A 24,671-nucleotide genomic window follows, 5' to 3' on the forward strand; every position below is an offset into this window, starting at 1 on the left:
CGGCTTATTGTCTTCTTTAACCTTATTTCTTGCCTGCTCCAGTATGTTTTCTCTTGTCGTATACCTTAGAAGTTTTACCAGTATGGATCTCGGTTTTTGATGTGGTGGCGGTTTCGGTACTAGTGCTCTATGCGTCCTTTTGATTTCTTTTTCTTCATGTGAATCTGTCATTCCACGCACCTTTGGGATCCATCCTTTTATAAATTCCTTCATATCTGACCCTTCTTTGCCTTCTTTCAGGCCCACTATTTTAATGTTATTTTGCCTACTGTAGTTTTCCAATACATCAATTTTTTGTGACAATAAATCTTGTGTCTCTTTAATTTTTTTCGCTCTCTTCCAACTTCCCTCTTAAATCATTTATCTCCATTTCTACAGCAGTTTTCTCGTTCCTCCACATTTTCTACTCTTTTCCCTATTTCAGTCATGACCAACTCTAAGCTTTGCATTCTGTCTTCAGCTCTTTTCATTTTTGTTTTGATTGAACTAAATTCTAATGATAGCCATTCTTTTATTGACCTCATTTGTTCTTCAAAAAATGTTGTCCTTCTATTTTTCTTTCCTTTGAAATTCTTGGTCTTCTTCCTCCTCTTCTTTTGTGTCTGTATCTATGTCTGTGTCATCTTCTTCTCTTCTCTATATCTGTGTATCTTCATCCTTCTCTGGTGAGCTGCTTCTGTATCCTTGCTGGGCCTCCAGCTGCTGGGCCTCCCTTCCCCGCTGCCGGCCCCCGCCCCTCCCCCCCCCCCCGACTACCGCTCGCCCTGTTCCAGTCCTTCATTCTCTTTCTCACTATTCTTCTTCTTTCTTGCTTACTTCCCCTGGCCGAACTCCCTGACACTGGGCGTCTCTCAGCTGGTTGTTATGGAGATAAATGATTTCGACGAACATAATATATCTATTCCTAAGACCGTAAGTAATCTTTTCAAGAGGAATACAACTTTGTACTTCCATGTTCCAAGGATTAATGTGAAGTAGGGAATCAGATTTCCATGTTACCGCTATACATTTCATGGCTATTGATGATGCAATTTTAATAAATTTAGATTTACTTCTGGAGAAGTTAACTTTTATAACTGCCAAATTTCCCAGAAGAAACAATTCCGGGTCTCGAGGGAAGAAGAATTTTCCATTTGACACCATATTAAAGGCATAAAAATAGTCTTAATATCATAGTAACTTCCAAGTTTGAAATTGATGGTGTGACACGCCTGCCTTTTATGATGATCCTAATTTAAAAAGGATCAGGGAAGTGATTGAAGTAGGACATGAAAAAGTAGCAATCTTTCTCTGCAGCATCTGAGAGTTAAAATGATTATGAATGGCCCAAGGACTGATACCTACAGTTCTCCATTATTCCATGATGTGTAAAACTTGGAAAATGTTGCGTCCTGATTTCTATGACTAATTTCTTTATTACTTTGGAATGCAAATTATCAGACACTGCAGATTTATTGACTTGTAGTGTAATTAATTTTTCGAGCACTGTTTTCTTACTAATTTCTCTTAGTTCCACACCTTTAGTACATTTTTGCTCCTAGCCATTTCTGGGAAGGTGCTTCATGTACCATCGTTTGCACTTTTAGGACTGAAAGGTTGAGGAGACCAGGCAAAAAAAAAGAGTTGAGGCAGAATATCAGATTGATCAGTAGGTATTGAATAACAGAGCAAGATTATTAGAATCCTGCTCTCGATTCTGGCATCATCTTCAGCGGAACTGTGTCCAGTTCAAAACCAAAGTCAAGTTATGGATGGTGAAGAGTTTATTTAAGGAAGGCTAGATTTTACAAAACTGAAGGATTTGGAAAAGCAGAGAGTTTTTATTCAGTCCGTTGTGGGGGTGGTGATTCTTGGGAAGGAAGGGAATAGTAGAAAACAGAAACTACTTAAAAATTCTGAGCTGTAAATTTTATTTTGAATTGGATGAAATGCTAAGAGAAATGGGTAAAATGTGAATTCAGCCATTTCGGAAGGAAAAAGTAAACTATCTAATTGGAGAGAGTTTGCAGACTGATCATGGTGTACTTGTGGAGGATTAGTCTGCAAATACAGTAAGAAATGAGAAAAACAATGTTGTGGTTTGTAATCATATCAATGATTCACCCAGATCAGATGCATCATCAGCAAATAAACTAATTTTATGCTCTTCCTGTCCATCTTTGAAGCCCTAAATATCTGGATCTCTTCTTATAGTCTCCGCCCGAAGTTCAATAGCTAGAATAAATAATGGTGGTGATAGGGGACACCACCATCTACTCGATCTACTCAAAGGAAAAACAGATGACATTTGGTTATTAGTTATAATTTTAGCTTGTGGCTTTATGATAAAAAGTTTTTATCCAATGTATAAATTTTCTACCTATACCAAATTTTTCCAACTTTTATTTAAGACCATTCTAGTCAGCCAAATGCCTTTTCTGCATCTAAAGAAATAGTTATGTTTGGATTCAACTTTGATTTTTCCATATGTATTGATTAATTTACCAAGACTATTTGAAGAATGTCTTCCTTTAACCTTCCTGATCTGGATGTATTAATTTTACTAAATAGTCACCCAGTCTATTGGCTAGTGCCTTTGCTAGAATTTTATAATCTGCATTCAGGAGTGATATTGGTCTATATGATGAGGTTTTTAGTGGGTCTCTACCTTTCTTCGGTAGCTCGGTAATTATATTAGTTGTAAAGGTTTCTGGGAGGGTCTGGTCTAACACATCCATCAATGAAGGCATCATCAAATCTTTAAATTATTCAGAGAACTTGGGAGGGAACCCATCTTCCCCTGGGGACTTGTAAAATACCCAGAGTTTTCTTTATTTCTTCCCTTGTGAAAGGTGCATCTGAGTCATTTTTTTTCTCTTCTAGTTTAAGAAGTTCAACATTTGTTAAAAATTCTTCCATCTTTCATCTACTAATTCTGATTTATATAATTTCATATAGTATTGTCTAAGCATATTATTTATTTCTTTTTGATTAAACATTATAGTTTCAATATCTGTTTCTATTGCATTAATCATTCTGGATGACTCCTCTACTTTAACCTGCCAAGATAACACTTTATGTGTCCGTTCTCCAAGTTCATAATATTTTTGTTTATTTTTAATATCACTTTTTTCCATTCTATATGTTTACAGTGTTATATTGTAACTTTTTGTTCTCTAATATTCTATATTTTTCTTGTGTTCCCGATATCCAATATTCTTTTTCAAATGTTGTTATATCCTTCTCTAGACCTTCTAAGTCTCTTGCATATTCTCTTAAGATTTTTAGTATAAGAAATAATTTGTCCCCTCAGATAAGCTTTAAGCATATCCCATATTAGAAAACTGTTGTCAGAGGAAGATCATTTTCACAAAATATTTCTATCTGTCTCTTAATAAATACACAAAAATCCTTTCTCTTTAATAATGAAGTATTAAGGCGCCATCTATACACATTTTCTTGCTTTTTCATTGTCGTAATAGTTAACGTCAACGGCGAATGGACTGGTAAAAGTCTTGCCAAGTACTCCATTTTTACCATTTGACTTTGTAGCTGGATCTACATTAAAAATAAGTCAATCCTTTTATGTGAATCATGTACCCTTAAATAGAATGAGTAGTCTCTTTCTAAGGGGTTGAGCCATTTCCATGTATCAATTAAATTTAAATCTTCATAAATGACGATGTCGTTTTGCAGCTTTCGCCCTTGTTACTGTTCTCACAGATTTATCCAATATTGGATCTAAACAAAAATTGAAATATCCTCCAACCAATATATTTGTATTCCCCCTGCAGTTTTTAACAAGATATCCTTCATAAAGACTTCATCATAATTTGGGTGTAAATATTCATGAACATCCAGGATTCTGCATACATTTTACAGTGTGTATTACAAATCTTCCAGCTTGATAGTTAAGGTCTCTTCTATTGTTATTGGTATATTTTCATTAATTAAAAATTGCAACACCTCCGCATGAAGACAATATTACTTGCCTTACCATCTTTTTAATTTTCCAATTTGGTTAGATGTGTTTTCTGTTAAAAAAAAAAAAAAAAAAAAAAAAAAAAATATATCTACCTTTAATTTTTTAGGTATGCCAAGACCTGTTTTCTCCTCACCATCCTGTTAATTCCATTAACATGAAGACTAATAAATTTTAATGTTCTACCCATATTTTGCTTTAAAACTTTTTTTAACAGTAAAAATCTCTTTGACTCTTTAAATAATAATGTGATGCTTCCCCTTTAAGAAAAGTACACAATGTCCCTGCCCTGACGGTGATGTACACGTAGAGTCCTGAAAGGCTGCAAAAAAAAAGCCTGTGGAGTCTCTCGAGGAAGAAAAAACCCTCCCTTTGGCACCATTTTTTTTGCAACTCCTTTTCAGCCGCCATTCTCCCCCTTAGACTTGAGTTTCCTCTCTGCTACCACATTTCCCAGATTTTTTTCTTTTTTCTGAGCTCTCCGTATGGATTTCTCTACACTTTACTTTTCCAAAACCATCTTGTATATGTTGTTTAAAAATTTTTAAAATACAACTTTTACTAATGTTAAGAGCCCAGAGGACCCCAAAACCCAGCAGCAATAGAAATTCGCCAAGACAAATGGTTACTTAAACAAAAGTTACTTTTAATTTTCTTTAATCATATTATTATTACTATTAACATAACCTAACTTAACCCCCTTCTAATTCTAAGCACACGTGTATGTAATGTGTGTGAAAGTTCAGAAAAGTTCTTTGATTCACAGTCCAATCTCACTTCTCACTCCTCCAAGTTTACTGGTTGCAGGCAATTATATTGTGCACAGAATTTAACATTTATGAATTTCACCAGGCTTTGGTGCTTGAAAGGTAAATGGTTACCACTCGGGAAGGTTCTTATCGGTTTTCAGAGGGAGATTTGTTGCTGTTTGGACACCCACAACAAATTCCTTCTGATCAGCTACTTCAATGTCTTGCCAAAGAAACTTGCTCCATCAGGGTTTTCCAGATGATAACCTCTTTCTTTCAGGTCAGAGTTCCTTTTTGTTTCCCTTATTTCAAGTGAAACATTATGCCATCTTCTCTTGTATGGACCACAAGGGCTTTGACCAGGCTGAACTAAGAACTCACAACCTGGCTTCAGAATGGGGCTTTTCCATAAGCTTGCCAGCTTGTCCTGTTCCAGTCCCAGTTGCTGCTGCTGAACTGTAGAACTGAATTCTCTCTCTCTCTCTCTCTCTCTCTCTCTCTCTCTCACACAGAGAAAACCACATGACCCTCTTAGAACAGCCAACTGCACTCAGACAGACTGCGGGTCCGGATCTAATCTTCCAAGTTCTGTTGCTTTCCAAAACAATAATCCATTACTCCACAGCATGTCCAATTAACACCTACTTGTGAAGTCCTTCTAGGCATTCTTCAAAGTTTTTGCAAAGGCACCCGGACTGTTTGGCTTGAGCAGAGCTATGACATTTTAAATTAGATCTGTTTTGAGGTGTTTGTATGTGACCCACACTAAAAAAGAACATGCCACAGTTTATTTCCTTTAAAACATATCTATATACAATATAAAATATAATAATCTGTCACTCTACTTTTACTTAGTTCCATTATAAATATTTTCACAATCTTCTCCCTTGGCAACCTTCATCTTTTTTCTTTATAAACATTTCATAAAGTCTTTTACCTTGTTCTTGTAATTGAAAAATCACTGGTTCCCCTCCACTACTTTAATCCTCAAAGTCGCAGGATAGATCATTGATTATTTCAGGTTTTTAGTACGTAGTTGTCTTTTCACATTTTTGAATTTTTTTTTGTTTAATCAATATTATTCTAAAGTCTTGAAAAAATAGTACCTTTTGCTGATCGACTTCTGGCGGCTATTATTCTGCTTAGAATAATCATGTGCTGCTCCCAGAATTATCACCCATTCTCGGTAACTTGAAAGTCTCACCACAACTGGTCTTGGTCTCTGATCGTCGGCTCTTCTGAGTCCAAGTGTTTGGTGAGCTCTCTTGATATGTAGTTTTTCTCCAAATTTGTCTTATCCCAACACTTGTGGGATCCATTTTTGAAAAAAAGTTCACCAGATCTCCTCCCTCGATTCCTTCCATTAGTCCAATAATTTGGAAATTATTTCACTAACTAAAGTTTTCCATGTGGTCAATTTTGACCACCAGTTCTTGTTTATCTGACTCCCATTCTTTGGGTTTTTTTTTTGTCCCCAAAGCCTTGAGTTTTTCATGTGTTTTCGTCAGTTTAAACTCAGATCGACCCATTCTCTCCATCAGATCTTCAACAATCTCTTTTATTTTGGTCATTTTCTCTGTTTCAACACTTAAGAATCAGTTACTCAAGTTCTCCATTTTTCCAGGATGATGCTCAATCCTTGACTCCGCAGTTTTACCTGGTTCTGCCGGTCCCATCGTCATTTTTGCATTGCTCCCTTTCGGACTTTAACCTGATATTCCCGGTTGAATAAGAGCTTCTTCAATCTTTTTTTTCTCAGCTGCCTTAGATTCTTCTTGCTAGTTTTATCCATTTTTGATGAAATAAATCTTGATTTATTTTCAATTTTTGACTGTCTATTTAGTACTCTTCACAGAGATCTCAACCAAACATGTCTAAGTCCTTCGCATAGCCACCCCCCCCCCCGCCCCCCCCCCCCCGCATCTAAATTAAAAAAAACCCCAGATCACACTGTTTGGCCACATTCGAATGGTGTCTGTGTGCAGATTGGTTTCTATATTACAGCACTTGAGATTCTGCAGATTGCAAAAGTTATTTTGTGGTCATGCGAAGTAAACACAAAAATGATTTATTTGTTTGTACATGCCACAATGTTGGAGGGAAATAAATCCATTAATTTTGTCCCTTTCACTGTCTCCCTAGTGAAGAAAGGGCAGATGATTTCCTGGCTTTGTTTGATAACTCTGCCGATGGAAGAAAAAAGCTGTCCAGTTTGAGCAAGACCTCTCCAGAGAAGAGAACCACTTGGAATGTTCTGGTAATTTTAAACTAACTAAACCCTTCAGATTTAAATGTCAGGATTAAGTTCAATAGCCCCTGCAAAAAGTGGCACTGAATGTAGGGCTGGTTCCAATAAACACTTGTACACAATGTTGAGGACACACACTTTGCTTTTTATCCTCACGGGACCAAAAATTTATATAGTACAGGATTGCTTTATATCCATGTGAAAAAATAAGCACCTATAGTAAGAGGAAAAGAAAATTAAAAATTTGCAAATATGAGTACAATAAATGATTTGTAGGATATAGATGTAGAGAATGACAAAAGGTGATGCTGCAAGGAAGATTTCAAAATGGTGGTACAGGAAGAAACAAAAGGGAATTGATGCATGCCATTCATAAAAAGGTTAAGAATAGTCATGGGCAATTCAGACCTCTTGAAAATTGACAAATGGTATTGTAAGAGAGAATAAGGATCTGGTAGAAAAAATTACTTTGTTTTGGTATTCACAGCCAATGTTATGCTGGGTATTGGAAAGAAATTAATAATTTAATTCAGGGCTGATATTTGTCAAAATGAAGAAAATTATGGTCATGATAAAAGAACAGTGAATCTGACAAGTTCTCAGAACCCGAAAGGTTTCATTGTAGGATTTTAAAGGCATCACCTACGGCTCCTAGAACGCTTCCACCAGCGTTGTCTCCGCTCCATCCTCAACATTCATTGGAGCGACTTCATCTCCAACATTGAAGTATTCGAGATGGCAGAGGCCAACAGCATCGAATCCACGCTGCTGAAGATCCAACTGCGCTGGGTAGGTCACATCTCCAGAATGGAGGGCCATCGCCTTCCCAAGATCGTGTTATATGGCGAGCTCTCCACTGGCCACCGAGACAAAGGTGCACCAAAGAAGAGGTACAAGGACTGCCTAAAGAAATCTCTTGGTGCCTGCCACATTCACCACCGCCAGTGGGCTGATATCGCCTCAAACCGTGCATCTTGGCGCCTCACAGTTCGGCGGGCAGCAACCTCCTTTGAAGAAGACCGCAGAGCCCACCTCACTGACAAAAGACAAAGGAGGAAAAACCCAACCCCAACCAACCAATTTTCCCTTGCAACCGCTGCAACCGTGTCTGCCTGTCCCGCATCGGACTTGTCAGTCACAAAAGAGCCTGCAGCTGACGTGGACATTACCCCTCCATAAATCTTCGTCCGCGAAGCCAAGCCAAAGAAGAAGAGAGGACGTTACAATTGGTGTGACTCCAATCTTCCAAACCTCTTGTGATTGAGGAACAATTCTTTAACTTAGATGGCATCCTGCTACCTAAAAAGCAAGAAAAGAAGAAAGTACATTCCTAGTACATTCTAGGAATAGTATTTGCTGCATTTTAATCTTCATGTGGTCAGACTCTGCAATGTTATGGCTGATGATTCTAATTTCAAAATTTTGCCGATCTGTCTGTTGTATTTAATTGAGAATATCAGTATTTCCAGCTAGGTGGCACAATTGCATAGCAGTTAGGATTGTATCCTCATATTTTAGAGATCTGTGTTTGATCATGTTTTGGTGGAGTTTTCATGTTCTCGCAGTGATCACATGGATTTCTGTGGACTCTGGATTTTCTTAAATGCCAGATTTGTAGGTAGAATTCTTGAATGTGAAAAATGGGTGAATGCACCAAGGAGCATGTTTTCATGCAACATGAGTGAGTCTCTGACAGTAGTTGGGCACATGGATTGAAGAGCAGTATGGTTAGTTTAGCGATCAGTGCAACACCATTACAATGCCATCAATTGGGGCTAGGGTTCGAATCCTGCACTTTCTGTTAAGAGTTTGTACGTTCTCCCTGTTTCTACATGGATTTCCTCCAAGTGCTCCAGTTTGCTTCCATTTAAAAAATTTATCACGGGTGTGTAGGTCAGTTGGGTGTAATTGGGCAGCACGGACTCTTAGGCCAAAAGGGCCTGTTACTGTGCTGTATTGTAAATTAAAAAAATAATAATAAAAGAGTGTGCTGGCTGGATTCGTTGAGACGCCAAATCATGTTAAACATCCACCACCTCGACCTTAATTAGGTTTGCTTGATGCATGTACTTGTTCTCACTTCAAAATAGGACAAATTTGCCCTCCGGTATTTTGTGCTAATATATCCCGTACCTCACGGGGGAGAAAAGCTGCTCTTCTGAAATTTAATCCCAGGTATATAATTGTCTTTTGAGGTCTGCAATGATGTAGCTGGTCAAAAACTGAGAGTTTTCACTTGTCACCTTTCGTGTCCCTTTCTTTGCAGTATGGAAAATTTTCCAAAATTTTCTTAAGTATCCTGGAGGTGAAAACAATTTAATGTGTCCAATAAGTAAAATAAAATTTGCTAAGATATTGACCACCTTGGAAGATCTTAGAAAAAAACATATAATGGTTAACTTGAAAGTCTATTCAGTATTGGTGCTGGACTTCTCTAATTATAAATACCTTCCTAGATTTATTATTTGCTTCATTAGGACTCTTGAAATTTGAAAAACTTAGTACTGTGAAAAATAAAAATAAACATATCTTTTTTTCAAGTATGATAGGCCATGCCATACACAACTCTTTTTGACTTTTTTGTTTGTAACAACACTGCCTCTTGATGTATTTGTATTGCATCATCCATAATCAGCTTTGTGAATTTTTGAAGTTGTAAAGGAAAAGGTTCCATTATTGTTATGTAATACTACATTTAGAATGTAACATTCATGAAATTCTTTAACTTGTTGTCTTTCTTAAGGCAGACGATCGCCACTTTGTCCGGCACCCCTTCCAGAAACCTACAGCACTTGAACTGACTTCATCACTCTTTTTCATAAAGGACTACACCTTTCTTTCTTAGTCAAGAGATTTAAACTTTAAAGTATCTTTTTGTACTTTTTAAAATTTGGCATTTCCAAATAATAAATTGCTACAGAATATGTAGTTCTCTTTTGTTTTGGTGTTTGTGAGCTTTCTAAGACTTAAAATGTAATTACAATTGTCCAGAAGATTGAAAAATAATGTACTGAGAGGTGATGTAGTAAAACTGACTTTAACAGTGCCAGACTAGCAGATTTAATTTTTTTCAATGTTGCTCCCATTCATGCACAATGACCTCCTCTACATTGGAGAGACTGGACAATAATTTCATTGAGCACCTTCACTGTATCCACTGCAATAAAGGGGACCTTCCAGTGGCCAACCATTTCAATTCCATACCCCACTCCCTAGCCTTGAGCTCTGCCAAATCAAGGCCACCCGCAAGTAGGAGGAACAACACCTAAACTTAGGTTTGGGCACTCTCCAACCAGATGGCATTAACATTAGACTATCCTACTGTCTCCCTCTCTTCCCCATCCCTCTTTCTCTTTTCCTTCAGCTCTCCTCCCTTCATTCAGAGGGCTATCCTCCTGTCACTTCTGAACTTTTTTTCTTTTTTGCCCGCCCACCTTTACCAACCTATGACCTCTTGAGCCTTTGGGACTTTATTCCTCCTCTCACCATTTTATTTAAAAACCAGCCTGCTTTTTGCTCATAGCTTGATAAAGGGCTCAGGCCTGAATCATTAGTTGTGCATCTTTGGCATAAAGAACACTATGTGACCTCCTGGAGTTTCTTCAGCAATTTTGAGTATTAAACCACCATCACAGCGTCTTCAGACTTTCTTGTTTAATTCCATCTTTTTATTTATTTTTGATGGCAGGATGAGGAGCCCAGAGTATTTCCAGTTCCTATTAGTGGCCGCACTGTCAGCATTACAGATGTGCCAGTCTCGTCTAAAAGGAGAGAATCTGCTGTATCACTAGCAGCGAACTTCACAGCGAACAATCGGTTAGTATATAGAAAAATGCAAACATAATATTCAAAAAAGCTTCTATATAGGCTGTTTTTTAAAAAAAAATCTTTGCATTATTTTTAAATCAATGGATAACAGTGAATGCAATATGTCTTATGGTGTTGTCTCTAAGAAAGAGAAGATCATGTCAGTCAAATGGTTATATGGTTATATGATTCACTTTTGTGAAATTAATCATTTTAAAATGATTACACAATTAGAAAGGGAATGTAAAATAAAGTGACAGTTTCCAACTTGTTTATTTCATTTAAGCAGTTTATTCTTTATTTTATTAGCAGTGAAGCTCACACATTTTTCCCTATGAATATAATGTCTGAAAAATGAAACTGGAATAGCTCCGACATTTGTATCTCTCAGCAGTTGGTGACATTGATATGAATTCTACTGTTGAGGTTAGCTCCAGCATAACCAGTAGAAGTTGACCAAATCAATAGATTAAGTTTCTGTATCACAGAACCAGAATTGCTCCTGTCAGAGAATCAAAATCAGTGGTTAGTGCAACGCCTTACAGCGCCAGTGATCAGGACCAGGGTTAGAATCCCATGCTGTCTGTAGGAGTCCCTGTGTCTACATGGATTTTCCCCTGGGTGTTCGGGTTTCTTCCCATTGTTTGAAATGTTTCGGGTGGTGGGGCGGGTGTGTGGTTTAATTGGGTGTAAATTGGGCGGCACAGACTCGTGGGCCGAAATAGCCTGTTACCATGCCATTTGTCTAAATTTAAAAAAAAGAAATTGCAAGCGTTTTTTCCATTGTGACAAAGATGATGTGCCCTCAGCTTTTGTCACTGACAACACCTTACTCTTGTATTTACACCATAATCTAGCTAAGTGAACCACACTCTCCAGGTTTTGTTGTTTTCTATTTAATATTAGCCAGGGATCACCTGCAGTGGGCTCCATTTATTCTTGTTTATTCTCGTATCATCCAAAGGATCTTACTTTCCTTTGCACTTGTAAATAGAAGTTAGAGAGGGTAATATTTATTGTCTTTTCTGATTGCCCGAGACAGATGATGGTTAGCTATTTATTGAAGATTCTCGCATGGTGCTAATGAGAATAGAATTCTACCTCTTTGACCTGCAGCTTGCATCTCCACGTCAGGATGGTGTATGATTTGAAGGTGTAATTACAGATCCTCACATTTACCCACGCTTGCTATTGTTGTCCTACCATGTAGTGAAACCTGTGGGTTTGAGGGGTGTTGTCAAAGAACGTTAATTCTTGCAGTGTGTTATGTAGGAATGTGTAAACTACAACCACTTGGTGTGGTGGTGGTGGGGGCAAATGTCGAGGGTAGAGGACAATGCTTGCGTAGATTTTGTTGATGCTCTTGTGCATAATGCAGCTGCACTAATTTGTATATGGACCTTTTCCCATCATAATCCTTATTTTATCCATTAGCTGTTGGGGATTATTTTGCAGAGTCGGCATAGTTATCCTCTTCGATAGCAATATTTATGTGATTGGTCTAGTTATTTTTGACTGTTGATGACCCCAAAATTGTTGGGTAATGTTCTTGTGGTCAAGGAGAGATTATTTTTATGGGAAGTGGTTATTGATTGAGGTGGATGGTGATTATGAGCCAATGCCTGAATATTTTCACAACCTCGCTGCATGGCCAGGGTTGTGATAGAACGGACCATAATGCATACATCTTGGAAAATTGAGGTAAACAAGATGCTGGGAAATTGGAGCAGTTCACAAAATGCGAGAGGAACTCAGCAGGTCGTACAGGTTCCACGGAAGGCAAAAGATGGTTAATGTTCGGACCATACCCTTTATTAGGGTATTCGCCTATCTGTCCAAATGTCTTTGAACGTTGAAATAATACCCACTTCCCTAGTTTCCTTGTGCAGCTTTTTCATGATGTAGACTATTCTGAGTGAAAAGTTGTGTCCTCAAACTCTCTTTCACCTTAAACCTATGATATTTAGCATTAATTTCATCCATGCCCCTCATGATTTTGTAAACTTGTATAGGTCACCTCTCAGCCTCCTATGGTCCAGGAAATAAAGACCCAGCTTATCTCATTTTACCCTGTAACCCAGACCCTCAATCCCAATCTCAACCCAGTGAATCTATTTTGCACCTGTTAATGACATCCTTGTGTGAATAAGAAGGGGAACCAAACCTGCACATGGAATTTCCATTTGTGGTGTTATCAATGTTTTGTACAGCTGTACCATGATGTCCAATCTTTGCTTGCTCAATGAAGGCAAATGTGCCCAATACTGCCTTCATTATCCCATCCACCTGAGTCACCATTTTCAGGAAACAATGCACCAGTACTCTCAGGTCTGTCTGTTATGGAGTTGTGGCGTTCTATAGCTTGGAAACAGGCCTTTCAGCTCAATTTGTCCATTTTGACCAAGTATCATTTTCACTTCATCCGATTTGCATATTTTAAATTCAACACTCTCCAAAACTTTACCATTTACTGTGCAAGTCCTGCCCTAGTTTGTCTGAGCAAAATTCAACACCTCATTGTGCCAAGTTTAAATTCGATTTGCCATTCTTTGACCTATATTCCCAACTGATCTAAATCATATTATAAACTTAAATGTTCTTCCTCACTGTCCACTGCTCCAGCATTTTTTGGTGACAACTGCCAATTTACTAACTACAGATTCATCCTTATTGTTGATATAGATAACAAAAAAAAAGTGGACCCAGCATTAACCACTGCTGCACACCACTGGTCACTGGGCTCCAATCAGAAAAGCAACCCTCTGCTATTAATCTCTGTCTCCGAACTCCAAGCAAATTTTGAATCCAGTTGACCAGCTCACCTTAGATCCCATATGACCTAACCTTCTGGATGAGCCTGCCATGCTGGACCTTGGCAAAGGCCTTGCCAAAGTCCATATAAATGATGTCCACTGTCCTCTCTCTGTTACTTTGGCTACCTTCTTCAAAACAAATGATTAGCTTCGTGAGATGGAATTTTCCATGCACAAAGTCATGCTGTCTTAATTCCCTGCCTATCCAAATCCTCCCAGCCACTTTCCCACTAATCTGAGGATTCTTGATGTTTCTACTGCCCTTCTTGGGTACCAGGTAAGGTCGAGGAAGCTTTAACAATTGTAGTTTGGCTGCTTGGCTACATGAGCTAAAATAATAGAGGACTTCAGAGACTGAATACATTTTTATGATTTTTATTTTTCTCTCTAATTATTTGGTGAATAGTTATTCAAGTTTCTTCTTCTTTACTGAACAAATAATTCACAAATTAATGATGTCATGAATGAATTTTGCCCATTGTCTTGAATATAAGGCATCAATATGTACTGTAAATTAGATGAGTGTATGAATTAAATTTAGGTTATTTAAATACGTAGAATTATGAGCTGAGGAGGAGGTAATTTTGGGCCATTGCTTTTGTGCAAATTCTTTAAGAATCTATCCCACACACCAGTTGTTCTATTGTCCCGCTCTTTTATGCGGTCTCCTTTTCAAATATTTATGCAGATACATTTTGAATGTTAATATTGAACTTGTCCCCATGGCTATTTGGGCAACTTGCTTTGTTTTTTAAAAAAAAATCTTGTTTTTCTCTGGATCTTTGCCAGTAATCTAAGAACACTTGCCATCTTGTTATCTACACCCCACCAGTGGTTTCTGTAGATGTGCCATAAAAACATGTCATTGTCGTGAATAATGCTGACGTTTTTCTTTGCACTTCATGATGAAAAGTCTGTGCAATTTATCAATTCCACTTCAGAATCAGAATTTATTGTTGTGGACAAGTCTTGAAATTCGTTGTTTAGTGACAGCATCACAATGCAAACGTAAAAACGACCTTACAAAAATAAATAAAACTAGTGCATGAAAAGTCAAAGTAAGGCAGTGTTTTGGGTTTATTGATCATTCAGGAATCTGATGGCAGAGGGGAAGAAGCTGTCTTTGTGTAGCTGAGTTCTCATCTTCAGGCTCCTGTACCTTTTTCCCCATTGTAGCAGAGTGAATGGCATGGCCTGGATGGTGGATAGAGGCTACTTTCTTAAGATATAACCTGATGTAGATGTTCTCGATGGGGTGAAGTCTGGTGCCTGTGATGTCACAGGCCAAGTTAACAACCCTCTGGAACTTTTTCTTGTCCTGAATGTTGCACCCCTGTACCTGACAGTGATGCAACCTGCCAGAATGCTCCCTACGGTACACCTGTATAAGCTTTTGACAGTTTTCAGTGACATAATGGAACTTCTTAAACACCTCACAAAGTATAACTGCTCGTGAGCCTTCTTCATGATTGCATCAAAATGGCGGCTCCGGGACAGATCCTCAGAGATGTTGACACCCAGAAATTTGAAGTTCTTGACCCTCTCCACTACTAAGTCTTTGATGAGGACTGGATCATGTTCTCCTGAAGTCCACAATCATCTCCTTTGTTTTGCTAATGTTGAATGCAAGTTTGTTGGTGCGGCATCTTTCAATGAGCTGATCCATCTCCCTTCTGTACGCTTCCTCATTGCCGTTTGTGAATGTGCTAACAACCATGTTGTCGTTGGCAAATTTAGACGGGCGGGGAATGTGCAGGCATGTAGGATTAGAATACAATGGCATCGTCATAGGCACAGGCCATGGACTGAAGGGCCTGTTCCTGTGCTGTACTTTTCCGCCACCTTTTTTTTTTAACCCACAGATAAAGAGCACCTTTAGTCACCACGGACCACCTATAATGAACACACAGACCATCAGCGAGAAGATTGGTCAGGGGATGCTGACAAACTCGACCCCTTTCCCAGACCAATAATGTTTTTTTTTCCTTTGGTTGGAAAATTTGCATTTTTTTTTTGTCCTCAATTCATAACCTTAACATGTTACTTCTTAATCAAAACAGCAATATTTGCCTTTGCTCTTTCACTGTGGCCCACCTGTAACAAACCTGTGGTTTTGGAATAGTGAACACTATTCCAAAACCTCTATGGAGCGAAACTTCTTCAATTTACTTCACTGAATATTGAGCCACTGTTGACCAATCTTTATCCTAATTTGGCTATGCTGCAAATTTTTTTTTGGGTAATGAATCATCTTTGTCTTTGTAGCAGCAACAAAGGAGCTGTTGGGAATTCTGTTACCACAATGTTGCACAACAACTATTCCACTGCCGACAAGCTTTTGACTCCTAAAAGCTCTAACCAGAAAGCAACATCCCTCAAGTAAGTTGATTAATCTTATTAATGATAATAATAGAGTATTTTCAAACCCTAGTCTATTCCTATATGGCACCGTTTCTAAATCTGTTGTTCCTGTTTAGCCTAGCTTTATTGATGTATATGGAAGGAAATATCAGCCGTCAACAATATCACATTCCAGTTTGTAGTTATTCTTTGGAACAATTAATCAAGTGGATATTGGAAGTGAGAAGATAAAACTTTTGGGTTTAGTCATTCTGTTTTATGGGCAAATGAGTGTTGCCAGCAGAAGAAATCCCTTTGCCTCTCCAGTCAAAGAAAGGAGAGTTGGCTTCAATGTCCCATTTACATAGGGCAGGATTTCTATTGGCTGACTAGAAAAAAATACAAGAAGTCTGGATTGCTTTACTACAGAAGCTGGAGAAGTCGATGTTTCTGCCATCCGGTTGGAAAGTGCCCAGACAGAAATTGGGTGTTGCTCCCCCAGTTGACGGGTGGCTTTAGTTTGGCAGTGTGTAAGGCCACGAGCAGACATGCCAGTGTGGGAGTGTGGCGCAGAGTTGAAATGGTTGGCCATTGGGAAGCAATCTTCTAGTCTGCGTCCAGTTTCTCCGATGTAGAGAAAGGCACAATGGGAGCACCAGATGCAGTAGATGACTCCTGCAGATTCTCAAGTGAAATGTTGCTTCACTTGGAAGGACTGTTTGGGGCCCTGAATGGTGGTGTGGCACTTTCTGTGACACGGGGTGGTAGTAGTAGGAAAGGATGAGGGAATCACTGAGGGAGTAGTCCCCTCGGAAGTGTCTGGTGGTAGGTGATGGAAATTGCGGATAATATTTTGGATGTGGAGGCTGATGAGCAGTGTTCTGTCTCACCAGCAGTAATTGAGAGACGCATAAGCAGATGGGTTAAATTTAACTCAAAATTTATTAACCATTGTCAATAATAGAATTAAGTCAATAAACTTAACACTCGAACTTAAGCCTTTATGGCAACTATATACTAACAACAGATATTCATAACGTGGGGGTGGGGGGTGGGGGGTGGGGGGGGGGGACCCAGACCATTACAGTCCAAGCCTAAAATGCCCAAAAATAAAACTCACAAATTAAAACCTTGTCAGTCACATGAAGTCAGTCTGTTAAAAGAACAGTCCACAGAATCTAGTCTCCAGGTTTTTTAGTTTAGTTGTGCACAGGTCTTTTAGTTGGACGTGGAGAGAAATGACTGTTATCACTCCAGACTTGTGACCTTGGCAGGGGAATACAAGACTTTTCTGAGTTTTCTAATGTGGTAGCGACCACTTTTAATTTCTTCACAAAGGAAATTTTCACAGTGACCTAGTCACTAACACTAGATCTGCAACTCCAAAGCCCTTTGTTTTAAAGAGTTGCCAAATGACCTGTCACGATTCTTCTCCTCTAAAACCCTGTCTTGGGTTGTCAAGTTATAAGAGTGGGTACGCTTTCCATGAGCCCATTGGCTTCAGCGCAGGGCTGTTTTTCTCTTGACAGCTGTCAATTCTCCCAGCATGTGGCTCTCTCGCTCCAAGCAGCTGTTTGCTTTCTCAGCACGCTGCTTCAGAGCTTCCAACAGCATGCCCTCCTCTCTCCTGCTGCATATTCAGTCCCGTCCCAGGCCTGAAAATAAAGCCGTCCAGGATCCATAACAGTGGTAGGTGAAGATGAGGGGAATCCTGTTTTTGTTACATGTCGGGGCAAAGGGAGCTAGGAGGAAGTGGAGGAGATGCAGGTAAGGGCTGAGTTGATGGTGGCAAAGGGGAAGTCAAGTTTTTTGAAGGAGGAGGATATATCTGATAATCTGGACTGGAAGACCTTGGCAGCAAATACAACAGAGATGAGAAATTGAGAGAAAGGAATAGAATCCATACAAGAAACTGGTGTGGTGAGGTGTAGTCGAGGTAGTTTTTAGGGATGGTGGATTTGTAAAAATAAAATGAATGTAGAATGTTTGTCTCGCACTATGGAGAGTGAATAATCAAGGAAGGGGAAAGTGTCACCGGAGTTGGACTAAGTGAATTTGTGGTTGGGGTGAAAGTTAGCAGCAAAGTGAATAAAGTTAACGAGCTCATCACGGGGCATGAGGCAGCACCAATGTAGTTGTTAATGTGGCATAAGAAGAGTTGAGGGGCCTTGCCTGTGTAGGCTTTCACCGTGGATTGTTCCACAAAGCCAACAAAAACTAGGCATAACTGAGACCCATACGGGTACCCATGGCTCCTCCTTTGATTTGGAGAAAGTGAGATGAGTCAAAGGAGATTATTGAAGATGAGAACAAATTCTACCAGGTGGAGGAGAGTAGTGGTAGAGAGGGACTGATTTAGTCTGTTGTTAAGAAAGAAATGAAGAGCATTGAGACCTTCTGTATGGGGGATGGAGGAGCAGAGAGATTGGAGATTCATAGCGAAAATGAAATTGTGAAATTCAGGGAGTTGAAAGTTATTGAGGAGGACGACATGTGATGCAGATGAAGGTAGGGAGGGACTGGACCAGAGGAGAAAAAATAGTTCAACTAACTACATTTATGCTCTTTCCACTGCCTGCCTTTCCTCACAAAATGACAATACATTGCATCAACCTTTCCACCAACTGCTCTATTCTTTGTCCTCTCATTCTGTTTCCCATCCTCCTTCTGAACTAGTTTAAACCATCCCCAGCAGCTCCAGGAAACCTGCCTGCCTGCCTGGATATTGGGCCCCTCTAGTTCAGGTGCAACCTGTCCTTTTTGAGCAGGTTGTACCTTTCCTAGAAGAGATCCCAATGATCCATGAATCTGAACTCCTGCTCTGTCCTGTCCACTATCTCTTCAGCCACACTTTCATTTGCCGTAACTTCCTGTTCCTGCCCTCACAGACAGCAATCAAGAGATTGCAACCCTTGAGGACCTGCTTTTTTAAGCTTCCTTCCTAACTTCCTATGTTCTCTCTTCAGACCACATCCCTTTTCCTATCTATTCATTGGTACCAACGTGGACCATGACATCTGGTTGCTCACCCTCCTGCTTGATAATGCTGTTGGCTCAATCTGAGGCAACATACCATCCAGGAGTCTTGATCTTTTGCACAGGTCCTATCTGTTCCCCTATTGTATCCTCAATCACAGCAGTTCTCCTTTTCTTCCCCCTTCTTTTCTGAGCCGAAGGGCCAGTCTCTGTGCCAGAGACCCGACCACTACAACTGGTTCCTGGTAGATCTTTCCCCCTCAACAGTATTTAAAACAGTATACAGTCTCTCCCCGACTATCTGTATCTAAGACTGGAAAAAAAAATTAACAGCTGCATGTGTACGATAGTGTCCGTCTCTCAGTTGCTATTCGGTAAGCGCTGTAAGCTCGCCATAGAAGATGGCGAGCAAGAGGAAAAACCCATCTCCTGCTAATAGATCTGACAGGAAGCTGAGGAAAATGCTCAATTTTTGAATTGAACGTGACTTGATTTACGACTTCTACCTGCCATGCTAACATACTTCAGACTTGCGTCCATTTCAAGATATGACTGGTCGGTCAGAATGGAACTTGGATGTATGTCAGGGAATAGCTGTACTTATTGTGGTCGGTAAAGGCCACAGGGGCACTCTGTCCTGACTGCCTACTCCCCTTCCCTTTCTTAACAGTTACCTATCTCCTGCTTTTCAAAAGATTCAAGATTCTTTTATTATCATGTAGTAAAACTGTGCATGTGATATTACAGAACATTTCCTTTAGTCTACCATAAGGCAGGCAAAGATTTGCCATCAGCACAAATTTCCGGGTGCACCTTACAGTCAGAGAAAGAGAAGCAAAAGAGAGTCTCCTAGAGTTACTAAATGTCCATGGATTCACCTCCAGCCTCCTGAAGCCACACAGCCTTCAGTCTAAATCGTTGGTGACCCGAGCTCCAGATCCAAACCTTCGACATGATCAGAAAGCCCTCAGTACCCTCTCGCATCCTGTTTCCAATACTTGGTACTCCTTCAGCCAGTCTTGAGCCATTCTTCAGCAGGTCGCAGCTGGTGTGAATCTGACTGCAGTCGCTTGCAGGCTGTATGGGGTCCTCACCTTGAGTTGCCAACCGTCTGCCTGCTGCCTGGTATTCTTCAGCTGCAAAGCTGCTTACTGGTCTTCTGCCATGGTCACTACCTCATGGGCCATCTCCTCTGCTTCTCCTTCTCAAATAGGAACTGGTCTCTCCAATTTCTGGTGCCCTGTGCCAGTCCTCTGCTTCCCAAGAGTCTGCAACCGCTGCCAAACCTACGTGCTGCCATCTTGGGCCCAGACCCTGCAGTCGCAGGATTTAAAAATAAACCACTGTTGGCTCCTTTAAGGGGCCATTTAAAGCCTATTTAGAGCTGACGGCATCGGACTGGATGGTTGGATCCCTCGGGGAAATACCCACTCTGACAATCTGCACTGCCCTGACAACAGCTCCAACAGTGTGACTGCCTCCTTGTTGCTTCTATCTTATCACCCACACTGCCTCCTGAATGATATGGAGTTTATCCAGCCTCAACTCCAGTTTCCTAACACTGTCTGTAAGGAACTGCAGCTGGTTGAACCTCTCACAGGTGTAGTCATCGGAGACGCGTGCTGTCCCAGATTTCCCACATCCTGCAATTGGAGCATACCAAGGCCCTAGCTGCCATCTCCACTACCTACTCTGGGTTATTGGACATCCATAGAGCCTCTGCTTGCTGAAGCCTCTTAAATCAAAGCCTCTAACTTTCTACTCCTAAACTGGCCCACTCACACACTGGCTGCTTCACGAGCTTTCCTTTTTATTTGCTGCTGTGTCTATCAGTATCGCAGACTCCAACCAATCACTGAAGTACTCCTCTTCGATTAAACACTCCAAAAAAAAACACAGCTCCCAACTGTGTTTCTTGTATGACAGTGCCATTTAGAAATGTACATAACCGGATTGGTTCAGACATTTGAGGTAATTTAATCCCTGTCTGTAATATCATGGGACAGTAGCCAGATGGCCATTTTTCCTCACAGTCCATGATGTGCCGGTCATATTGCTGCACATTTATTTCTGGTGAATTACTGCAACCTGTGCTCATCACTCACGTGTTTTGGTGTCCCCACATCAACTTTGTGGATGATATTTAGTGCTTTAAGTTGTAAGTAATACAGGTATGCACGGTGCACCGTGCATCTTGGCGCCTCACAGTTTGGCGGGCAGCAGCCTCCTTTGAAGAAGACCGCAGAGCCCACCTCACTGACAAAAGGCAAAGGAGGAAAAACCCAACACCCAACCCCAACCAACCAATTTTCCCTTGCAACCGCTGCAATCGTGTCTGCCTGTCCCGCATCGGACTGGTCAGCCACAAACGAGCCTGCAGCTGACGTGGACTTTTTACCCCCTCCATAAATCTTCGTCCGCGAAGCCAAGCCAAAGAATACAGGTATGAAAAACGGAAGTATTAGACCAGAAGCACAATGTGCATTCGCTATTGGAGATGTATCAAACAACATTGCTTACTGTAAAAACAAAGACTGGCTCAAAACAATATCTGGAATTGAATAAAGGAAGGACAGTTCAAAGATACAGTTCAAATTTTTTGTTACGTGTATCGAGGTACAAGGAGAAAATTCATTTTTACAGCAGTCCAGCTCGTTATAATTCAGGAGTAGAAATGCCTTGCAGTCTGAAATCAGTTGGAACGGAGCAGGGCGGGAGTAGCAAACACCAGAGGACATCTGTACAAAGTGAAGGGAGGAAAGTTTAAGGGAGATGTCGGGGTAATTTTTTTTTACCCAGAGAGTTGTAGGTGCCTGTAATGCATTGCCAGGGGTGGTAGTATAGGCTGGAACAACAGGGGCATTTAAGAGACTTGTAAACAGGCACATGGATGAAAGAAAAATAGAAAGTTATGAGGTAGGGAGGGTTTAGTTTTTTTTTGTTTTTGAGTAAGTATATTTAGGTCCGACATAACATCATGGGAGAAGGGGCTGTGCTATAATGTTGTAGAGTTAAAGTTGGGCAACAAGAAGCAGGTTTTTGCTGTTGAATGGAATATGGACCATGGTGAAAGTCCTTTTTCAGATGGAGAATTTATTAAGAGCATTGCAATTTGAGAATCATACAACTCAAAACTAAGAAAGCAGATTTGGATTTCTGAAAAACATAGCCACATGGAGACCTGAGCAAAGCCTCTGCTTTGTGCACTGTGTAGCAATGAGGAATAGCAACAAAAACATGGGTGTAAAGTTGTGAGTGTCTTGTTGTTCTTCGAAACATTATTGTATTCAGCTCTGAGGACTTGTACATTTTGCCACCCTTGCTCTGTGTGGCAAAGAACTATGTTTATTAACACCAACAGTGGCTGTTTAAATAAGCTATTGCTGGGTCTTCGAAGGATGATAGCATTTTTGATTTATTTTTGATTGCCTCAGGGAAAGATTTTAAAAAAAAAGTACTAGTGAGATTCAAACCTAGCTGTTTGCTTTGTCTCATGGATTCGAAGTAGATTTATCTGGATCTTTTGTCATTTTTTTTGGCAGCAACATGATTAAAGTGCCAACTCGTGATGAGAACAGCTTGGGCCAAAACTCCTTAAAGAAATCACAAAAAAATCTCTCCAGTATTAATGTTGTAACAAGAAACAACACAAGTACATTGAACAAAAAGAAGGAAGTGACTGAAGAGGAAGCAGAAAGGTCGGTCTTTGTTTTTATTATTGCTTCTTAATCACAGAAGCAAGTGCACAAACTTCTGATTCCTAATTAAATTTTAAATTTAGACATACAGCACAGTAACAGGCTCTTTCGCCCCTCGAGCCCATGCTGCCCGATTACGCCTAATTGACCGGTATGTTTTGAATGGTGGGAGGAAACTGGATCCCCTGGGGAAAATTTAACTACTTCATCTGAGCCAAAATGAGACCCAACTAATTCTGTATTTAAAACATTTGATTGGATCAAACTATGCTCAGTAATGAATCTACAGGATGATTGGTTGATTACAACTGTTTATTATCACTGTTTTAATTTTCACCCTCAAACCAAATGACAACATGTTTAAGATTGTGGCTTAAATGAGATTTGATTGGATTGAATTTTAATTTTATATCCAAATAGAATTCTAGTGCAATAAAGATCTGAGTGATTTTTTTAAATCTTAATTGGAGAAAATTTGGTTTTTTAAAAAAAAGATATATATTTTTAAAGTGTCAATTTTCAATTTTTGTTTCCTGTCCAATATTCTTTGTCCCAATGGTTCTTTTCATTTTTCATATTTCACATTATTCTGTGTACATAATCATATTACTTATAAAGTTGAGTTTCATGTATATACATATTCATGTATCCCATATCCAAAAAGCTTAGGGCTAGACATAGTTTGGTTTTTGGGTTTTTTCAGTTTTCAAAACAAAACTGAAAAAACCCAAAAACATCACATTTAACATGAGCGGAATACTTGTATCAGCTCATGTGCATAAGCAGAAATAATGTTTAATATGTTCCTTTTTTAAAAAAAAACGATCTCCGCCTCTGGTCCTCCAACGCCACTGCTGCCGGTCCCCGACTACGGTCTCTGCTCATGCCTGGGACCCTGATGCATATGGCATTTCTGGCTGTAGCCGATGCTGAAGACTTGGATCCAGCTCCGTTTGGCATCTTCCCAGCCAGAAGCAAAGATTTTTTTAAAAAACTGTTACTGTAATCAAACTGGTGCCCACAGAGCCCCACGTGGGCAAGTCGGGTGTTGAATTTTTTTTCCACGTGTCGGCACTAAAAAAAAGTTCTGTCTTTGGATCCTTTCTGTTTTTGAAACTTCTGATACTGGGTACTCGATCTTTATATGGTTTTCACAAAGTTCTGAATGACTTGGTGTGGCAGTGTAGCAATCTCGAATGCCCATGCTAACACCACCCTATCAAAATAGTGAAAGGATTTTGAGTCAAAAATTGTCTCTAAATGTGTTTCTCTACCATCCTTAGAATCCAATTCTTAAACTTTAACGATAAAAAGGATTTTACCCAAGTTCTTCAGAATGATAATCCAGATTTCAATCATCCTGATTTTGGGTATGCACAGATTTTCATGAAGGAGTGTATTGCTTTATTTTTATGGTATTGTGTTAATAGATTTTGTCGTGCACAATCTAGCTCATCTGTGTGTAGCATTGTTGTGGAGTCATCTTGCTGTTGCTTCTATTTATATGCAGAAAAATTCTAAACTTGTCTGGTTGGCATGGTGCTGGAATTTCTCTGCAGTTGAGCTTAATGTTGGTGAAAATAATGGGATGAAATCTGTTGTCCTTTTCCCTTTACTTGCTGTTTCTCTGAGCTGCAAAGATAAACTTTAGTTTGGCAATTCTGTGTGGTTTGAATGGTTAGGCTTAGACTCAAGTTATTCTGATCTGTATTGATCATCAGTAGGTTGAAATGCCATTAATTTTGAAGTGAGCAGGACTTGTGAGACACTGGAAGGTAAAGTATCTATAGAAATCTTATTAATAATCAGATACAAGTTTTTATTTATTTCTGTTACAGTATCTGATTTGTATTATATTTCTGTGAATACTTAACAATCTGATAATTATTGGAGTCCTAAGAAGGTATTATGGGCAATGATATAAAAGATGCCCTTTATACAACATTTAAAATTTTTGTTCCATCTCATGATGCCTTTTAACCAGTTAAAATTGCTCAATGGGCCATCACTTCATGATTCATTATTGGAGCAGCACTAGGGGTCTTTCCATGACACAAAATTGCATTTTACTTGACCTTT

General features: G+C 39.6%; 1 protein-coding gene across 7 annotated transcripts in view; it reads left to right on the plus strand.

Annotated features, from left to right (window-relative positions):
- Positions 1-24,671, plus strand: part of cep131 (centrosomal protein 131) — a 118,659-nt gene that overhangs the window by 23,972 nt on the left and 70,016 nt on the right. For 4 of the 7 annotated variants that reach the window (XR_011354850.1, XM_069929935.1, XM_069929934.1 and 1 more), the window contains 5 exons: positions 6,853-6,967; positions 10,647-10,774; positions 15,844-15,957; positions 22,437-22,592; positions 23,876-23,962. Coding sequence is in view for 6 of the 7 variants with exons in the window: in XM_069929935.1 (XP_069786036.1) it covers positions 6,853-6,967; positions 10,647-10,774; positions 15,844-15,957; positions 22,437-22,592; positions 23,876-23,962 (600 nt within the window). In the remaining variant the exon portion in view is untranslated. Of the gene's footprint in view, positions 1-6,852; positions 6,968-9,717; positions 9,976-10,646; positions 10,775-15,843; positions 15,958-22,436; positions 22,593-23,875; positions 23,963-24,671 lie in introns of those variants that run through there. The other 3 variants (XM_069929939.1, XM_069929937.1, XM_069929936.1) reach the window with 3 other exon arrangements.

This window comes from Narcine bancroftii, chromosome 3, assembly GCF_036971445.1.
Source record: "Narcine bancroftii isolate sNarBan1 chromosome 3, sNarBan1.hap1, whole genome shotgun sequence".
Classification (NCBI taxonomy): Eukaryota; Metazoa; Chordata; class Chondrichthyes; order Torpediniformes; family Narcinidae; genus Narcine; species Narcine bancroftii.